At 43.4% G+C, this 7,489-nt stretch overlaps 1 protein-coding gene across 11 annotated transcripts in view; it reads right to left on the bottom strand.

Annotated features, from left to right (window-relative positions):
- Positions 1 to 1,314: 1,314 nt before the first annotated feature.
- GALNT9 (polypeptide N-acetylgalactosaminyltransferase 9) overlaps positions 1,315 to 7,489 on the bottom strand; it is a 395,114-nt gene continuing 388,939 nt past the window's right edge. For all 11 annotated transcript variants that reach the window (XM_065033318.1, XM_065033315.1, XM_065033317.1 and 8 more), the window contains 2 exons: positions 6,948 to 7,115; positions 1,315 to 6,349 (listed from right to left, as the gene is read on the bottom strand). In XM_065033318.1, the coding sequence (XP_064889390.1) occupies positions 6,203 to 6,349; positions 6,948 to 7,115 (315 nt within the window). In that variant the 3' untranslated portion in view covers positions 1,315 to 6,202. The remainder of the gene's footprint in view (positions 6,350 to 6,947; positions 7,116 to 7,489) is intronic.

Genomic DNA, 7,489 nt, shown 5'->3' with positions numbered 1-7,489 from the left:
TCCTGTATGCTTTACAGTGCTGAGCAGCTCATGAACCCCATCAGTTCTCACCGTGCTATCACCCCATCCAATGTACGACACAGAGCATCTGCCTGTGCTTTTATCAAGTTGTTTGCTAGTGACACAAAAAAAGCATGACAGTCCGCTCCAAAATGTATTTTAAAACATGATGACAGAGGTCAAACTAAGAAGGGTGTTAAAAAAGAGCTGACAACAGTCATTCACAGTTTTTCACCATAAGAGAACTACAGGGCATCCTATGGAATGAAAAGCAGAGATACCGACTCGCACCACTCGTGCTGTTTAGTACAATGGAATGTGACATCCAGGGGTGTAAGATTAGATACATAGAGGCCCGCAGTAGTTATTAATGGAATGGTTGGGTTGGTGTGTATACCTCTGGCTTGGGAAGTCCTTACCTTTTGAAATTAGGGGGAGATAGACGATGAAAGGATCATTCTGCATTTTCCCTGTCTCCTATTTCATTCTTCCAAGCATCAATTACTGTCTGTTCTCAATGACAAGGCGCTGGGCTGCGTAGGCTCCTGGTAGAAGCATGACAGTATAGGAGGGAGTTCACAAGTGCTTCATATCCCCTTCCTATTGCCTTTGGGCAGATAAAAGTGACTTCAGAAGCAGAAAAAACCAATTGAGTCAATAGCAATATCATCAGTTGCACCAGCCCAGGTCCATAGGGGGTATAAATTACTAGAGTTCCCACAACTTCCCCGGCTGCAGCAGAGCGGTGACATTTCTGTCATCTGCAAACGTGCCCTCTGTCAGGGCACAGGGTGAGGGGTGTCCTTCTGTTCCTGGTATTAATTCAGGAACTATGAGCTGACCTGTTTCTTGGTTGTGTTCTTTAGAACAGTAACACATCAATGACAGATCAATGACGTTTGAATTGCTAAAACATGGGTCCAGTGCAAAAGTCCTGAAAAGAGAATACTTTCATCATCAGCTTCCTGGCCGTGGTTCAATAGCATATTTTTCCCCATGGTTCCGTAATTCTAGGAATGGTGATTGCAAGGTCAGAATTTTTCTATGGGATTTTTTAATCTCGGTTTGAATGCTTCTCGCGGAGCACTCACCGGTCCCATGGGGCTGCACAGGAGCAGAGCTGCTGTTGCTGTGGGTCGGTGCCTGCGGGTGTTACCGAGCGTGCCTTTGTACTGAGCAGGACCAGCCTCCTGCAGGAGGATCTTGTATTGCTGGCACACTTTGCTCTTCTAGTTCCCCTTTGTACAAAAGCTTTGCATTTTAATACAAGGTGTCCAAATGTACGAGAATAAAAAATGCGGCTCATGTCAGCAGTAAAATGCATAGTAATTTATTAACTTCTTAAGTGTAAATACAAACTGATTTGATGATGTGCCACATAATGAAAAATTATTTGCAGTCACAACTTGCATTCTAGTTGCTGTATTATTTTTTTAATTTAACTTATTACAAAGAGTTTGAAACTGTGCAATACTTGTTGGTGGCCAATAGAAAACTGTATCCCTATGAAAAGTAATAAGTACTTGTACACATCTGCTCTTGATTCAGAAATTCTGTTCTTCAAAATCATGTTGCCACAAATTGCTTCACTGGTGTGTTTATAAGTATCCTTGGCCAAATAAAACAGTTTTTACATAGGGCAACTCACAACCTCAATACCTTTAGTCAGATATCATTGACCCTTTTGTAATGTAAGTCAATGTGTTTAGTGAAACCATTCTGAAATCCATTACAGTTTACTGAAGAGGTCACGGTATATCTCTTTTTCTAATGCCACTGGTGGGTGGGACTTTGCAGCTGAAGTCTTCCCATGGCATAAGCATCCCAGCCCGCTATAGGGACAAGAGAACCTGAAGCCAATTCATTGCATTTTTTTAGAAGATGTAAATATTGATGGACTTTGTGACAAATTCACTGAGCATTATTACCTCTATAGTTTCAGTATTTATTCCTCAAGTTCCCTCAGGTAAGCAGACGCTGTCTCACAGAACGCACTGTGTGCTGGCATGGCAAGAATAACCTTGTTGCCACAGGAAGCTATACATGCACAATGCACATACTGCAGTAGATCACGGTGCCAATTCATGTATTTTTAATGCATTCAGTAATTAGAGCTCTCACCTTAAACCCACTAATTTCACATGTGAAAAAAAATCACATTGTATCTGCAAAATACAATTTAGAGGCACACACTACGGTGGTCTCCTGAACAGGTACTCCTGACGATCACTACAAAAATCCGTCAAGTCTGGGATTCTTTCCAGAGAGAACATAATATCAGGTTCACTTTGGTGGCATCCAGATCCAGAGACAGGCGGAGACCTGGTCATTCCTTGGTTTCTATCCAGCTTGTTGGATAGTTCTTCTCATTGGCAATACCAGCTTTTATCTGTGGGCATGGCCTCACTAGTGCCTTGGATTAGCAGTAAGAAGCAGACAGTAAAAATAACAGCAGTCAAAAATGGATCATCATTGCTAGAAACATTTTCAATTAAGCACATTCCTACAGTTGTTCTTCCTCCTAAAGCCCTTCAGGAAAAAAACCCAACCAACCAACCAACCCCACGCCACACAAAGGTATTTGTGTCCTAACTGAACAATAAGATGCCAAACTCCCTCTGAACTCCAACTTCTATTAAAGTTCTTCTTACGACCCAACTCATTGGGTCCCGAAACAGGCCATAATTTGCTTCAGTATGGCTGTTAATGAACCGTTTCAAATGAATACTGGATACTGAAGGAATTACATGCTGTGTAATTGATCTGAAGAACTGATTAGGACTGGTGCTGTTTCATTAAATCTTATTAGCTTTGGCTTAAATACTTAAAATTGCAGCTGTCCTGTGTCAGATGGATTACACCCCCTGTCACACGGCAAGTGAGGTTTTCATCTACTAGACCAAAGGTTTGAAAAAGCAGCAGAGCGATGAAAAGAAATACAAACAAAGGACTGCAAAGGCCTGGTTTTCACACACACCAAGCCCCAAACTATTCACTGAAATGAGTGAGTTCAACCCATTCGGAATATGGATGAACACCCATTGCTTGTTTCCATTTTGTGTCTAAGGTCACTGCGGTGGATCCAGGGTTGTGCTTTCTGGGTGTGGAACAGCCCTGCAGAGTTCTGGTGCCTCATGAATGAGCACAACATTGATCTTGATGTAACTGCAGGGAACCGCCGGTTTTCAACACCCTTGTCAGCTCTTCATCCGTGTTGCTGTCCCCAGCGGTCACCGTGTCCCAGGACACCGAGCCAGCAGAGCCAGACTGGACTGGGCAACAAACCCATTTATCAAGCCAAGAATCAATTCAGCTTGGAAAACAGTTTATATCTCTCAAAGGAGAAGGGGCCCTTTTCCCCACAGGACTCAAACTGATTTTTAGGGATCTTGACATGCTTACACAAGTATTTTTCTAACCAGTTTGCCTTTGACAGCAGTGTACCACGCTTGATGTTCGTTCTTACCTTCTATTCTCTGTCCCAGGACCTAGTATTTAACTCCATAATCTCCTCAGTTAAACAAAATAGCAACTGAAGATTTTTATCTCAATTTCCTCAACAAGGCATATTACATGATATTAAATACTTTTCCTAATATCTGGACTGCTGCACTGTGAGAAGCAAGACTGACAATTTGAAACAGCATTAAGCAGGACTTAGGGGTGAAACACTGACAAAAGGCCCATAGACTTTGTTTCAAACAGGTAATACTCCAGGCTTTTAAAATTATTTTTTCTTTTATGAGAGAATATTTAAGACCATCTCACATGCGGAGTCACCATGTTAATACCACAGCCACAGCTGCACTTCATACAGATAAGGACTAAAGTAAAAATAATCCAACAGATGTTTTTCAAATATAATAAATTATTTCAGTAAATCTTACAAAAATGACAATCTTAGAAAATACCAGCGCCACTTTGAAGTCATTTGAATCCTTTTACATTATTCTGTAAATCTCAGAGGCATTTAACGGACACAAAAATCTGCTTTTCTTCTTACACTGAGAGCCTGGTTGTTGCAAACCTGCAGCCCCCGGGCTCCGCACGCACAGCGCGCCAGGACCAACCGCCCTCACCCGCACCACGCGGCCACATTCGGGCGCCTGGCGCGGGGCTCTGGAAACGCACAGCAGCAAAATCCCAAGGAAAACCAGGTCACACGTGTCATGGCGGTATCATAGTGAAGGGTTGTCGGTCTTGCTTTAAATCCTTGCCAGTAAGTGCACATCTATCTGGGCTTCTCAGCTCCAAAGCTCCTAAACAGCAAATGCAACACTCTTCCAAGATAGTAAACCTAAATCCTGGTGTTCCTCCAGATACGCAGCCTTCCTTTTCCATTTACTCAGGATCTAAGAGGATTGCTGCCCCACTGCTGACCAAGGATCAAGTGCAGATTGCAATTTAAGACATGGGGATTAAAAAAAGGCATAACCAGACGCATGTACCATTAATAAAGGTCAGCTGTTAGCCACAAACAAACTCCAGGAGAACCAGCTCTGGGTGCCATCTTACAGACTCTGCTTCAAAAATAAAACTGGGGCAAAACATAGTGATATGCTCTCTGGATACCAACCAAGAGTTGACAAGAACTGATGGATTATGCATGTTAAAAGTAAATATTTTATTACATATCATGCCCTTGAAGAATTAACTTTGTTTCCAGTTTATTTTGTTCAGCATGCCTTGAAATAGGAATGGCTAAAACTCCTCAAGAAACAGATCACCACACTCATGGTACTGCAGTGTCTGCAATTACCTGTTTTCCCAGCTCAGTAAAACAAAGCTTTTTGATTAAAATTACTATAAAATATTAAACGGTGAAGTGCACAGATACCATGGGTGTCTCTCCTTCAGTGTGACCGCATCTCCCGTGATGAAAAGCTCTGTGCCACAGCCCCTGATCCAGCGCCCGCTGCCATTGCCAGTGGCACCGGCTGGGACATCCCTGGGACGCGCCACGCACCACGTCATTCCATCCAGGTTCACAAAGACACTGTCAACAGGCCAACTGCACTAAAATAGTTCTATTCCGGAGTAACAGCACTTACATACACTGCCTAGTTCTCCTCCAATTTGCCCTCTTATCACTAGCTTTTACTTTGTTTTTCAAATACTGAAAATACTTTGTTGGTTTGTTCAGGAATCTGTCTAAACAGTGCTCACGAAGCGTGTTTGCTCACATCTGACGTTTTCACAGGACGGGTAACAAAATGGAAGATTCAAATTGCTAAATTCCACAGATGGCACCTAAATCATTTCACTTATTTTGAGAAGTAACGAGGGTCCAGCTGTGGGCAGCTGCTGGAACACCCCAGGGTGCCCCTGCCCTGTGCGTGCAGCCTTGGACTCGTGTCCAGGGCTGGGGCCAACCCACCCATCTACCGGGACATTTACTGCCTCCAAAGAGTTAAATATGCAAGTGCTATATTGTGATGCTTTTACAGCCAAGAAATGTAAAATGTGGCAATATAATGGAGCATGTGGCTATTTTACCTATTCAACATTTACCTGTGTCTAACTAGAAGAGGTCTCTAAAATGCCGCCTTTTAGCAGCTTGAAGGTTGAGAACCACCTGTAAACATTTGTGGAACAGTCTCTATCTAGAAATAGAGACTCCTAAACAATCAACCTCGGAATTTTTCATATATATTATATTTCCAGTGTTATTTACAGATCATCTTGTTTAGTACAATGAACCAGACATGCTGAAAAGGTATGATTTTTCAAGTCCCCTTTTATATGAAGTACAATAAAAAAGGCACATGATTATTCACCATAGGAGTTGTGCACCAGTCAATAACTTAAAGCTAAAAAGCTACCCATCAGAGAATTCTCTTTATGAGGCAGTATTGGGATCTCTCCCTTCAACTCATCATAGAAACATCTGTCTATTAATTCCTTCAGGAGAGCTTAAGGAACCCACTTTTCTGTTGTGTTCCGGTGTTCCAACAATTTCCAAATCAACAGAAGACTCTTGTTATGCTTTCCAGGTCATCTTCCAAAGCAAGGAAGAGTCAAATAGGGCATGAGGGTGTCTGCTTTCCTTTTTCTTCTCTTTCTCCTTTGAATGCCCAGCTATGGAGGACTTTTGACAGCCAAATCCTGTTCAAACTGATTTGCTTTAAGACAAATGCCTTGCAAGATATGGCACACTGAGCAATGGACGACGGCAGGAGAGGCGGCTTCTCAGCCCCAGCAGTCAGTGTCGACCGTGTTTGATCCAGTTTCTAATCATCCATTTTTGCCCCGAGCACCTTTGTACAACCAATCTGAGCCCAAAATTTGCATCCTTTGACATTTCCACTTCTAGACAGCGGCCAGTGTCTCTGCTGATGATTGGACCATTCTGAGAAAAATAAATTAAATAAGGATTAGAAGAAGGAATAGAAAATGTGAACATACTAGAAGAAATACAGTGCTAGACCTGTAAATCCTTAGAAAGGATTATAAAATCCCTGGAACATTCTATACATATCAAGTGATAAAAGTCCCTAGCAAGTGCTAGAAATTCCTAGGAGGAGCTAAATAACCCACACAAAGTGCCAAAACCATTCCTTGATAATGCTAGATTTAGCAGCTGCTAGAAAATTCCACAGAAATCACTAGAAAATCTCTAAAAAGCACTAGAGAACCACTACAGCCCCCAAGAGATAGGAAATCACAGAAACTGTAAGAATGCCTTCAAAAGTGCCAAAAATTAATCGAAAGCTAGAAAGTATAAGTGCAAAATCCTCAAAAGCATACCCCAAAATTCCTTAGTAGTCATATTAGAAAATTCTGGGATAACACACGACCTATGGAAAACATACCCGACTATTTCTAGAAAGCGGAAGGGGGGCATTCCCAGAATAGTCCTCTAGAGAGGTTGTTTTTCCCCAGGTGACCTCTGGAGCAGTATTCCTCCCACACCTTGTCTCTGCAAGGTTCCCTGAGCTCTCCTGTACCTGTGTGAAGTCCCAGAAGCGCTGTGCTGGCCTCAGGACATCTTCACACTTCTTCAGAGTGGGTGTCCGGCCCTTGCCGTCGTCCACGAGGCATTTGGAGTCGGGCAGGAAGGCGGTGGAGCCCAGCGGGCCCAGCTGCAGGACACCTTCCGAGCTGTAGCGCACCAGCTGCGGGAGAAAGGGAAGGGAAGGCTTGGACCACGGCCCTAGGAACCCTGCTCACGGGACACAGCGCCAGCCTGGAGCTGCCTCCTCTGCCGGCGACAGGTCCTCTTGTCCTCCTGTGTGGTGGGACCTTCCCAGTCTGGCACACAGAATCATGAAATCATTTTGGCTGGAAGATCATCAAGTCCAACCATTAACCCAACACTGGCACTAAACCATATCCCTAAGAACCTCACCTAAATACCTCCAGGGAGGGTGACTCCACCACTGCCCTGGGCAGCCTGTTCCAACACCTGATAACTCTTTCCATGAAGAAATTTTTCCTAATATCCAATCTAACCCTCCATGGCGCAACCTGAGGCCATTTGCTCTTGTCC

Source organism: Columba livia, chromosome 17, assembly GCF_036013475.1.
Source record: "Columba livia isolate bColLiv1 breed racing homer chromosome 17, bColLiv1.pat.W.v2, whole genome shotgun sequence".
Classification (NCBI taxonomy): Eukaryota; Metazoa; Chordata; class Aves; order Columbiformes; family Columbidae; genus Columba; species Columba livia.
The sequence above is the reverse complement of the archived record's forward strand: the minus strand, read 5'-3'. Positions and strand labels throughout refer to the sequence as shown.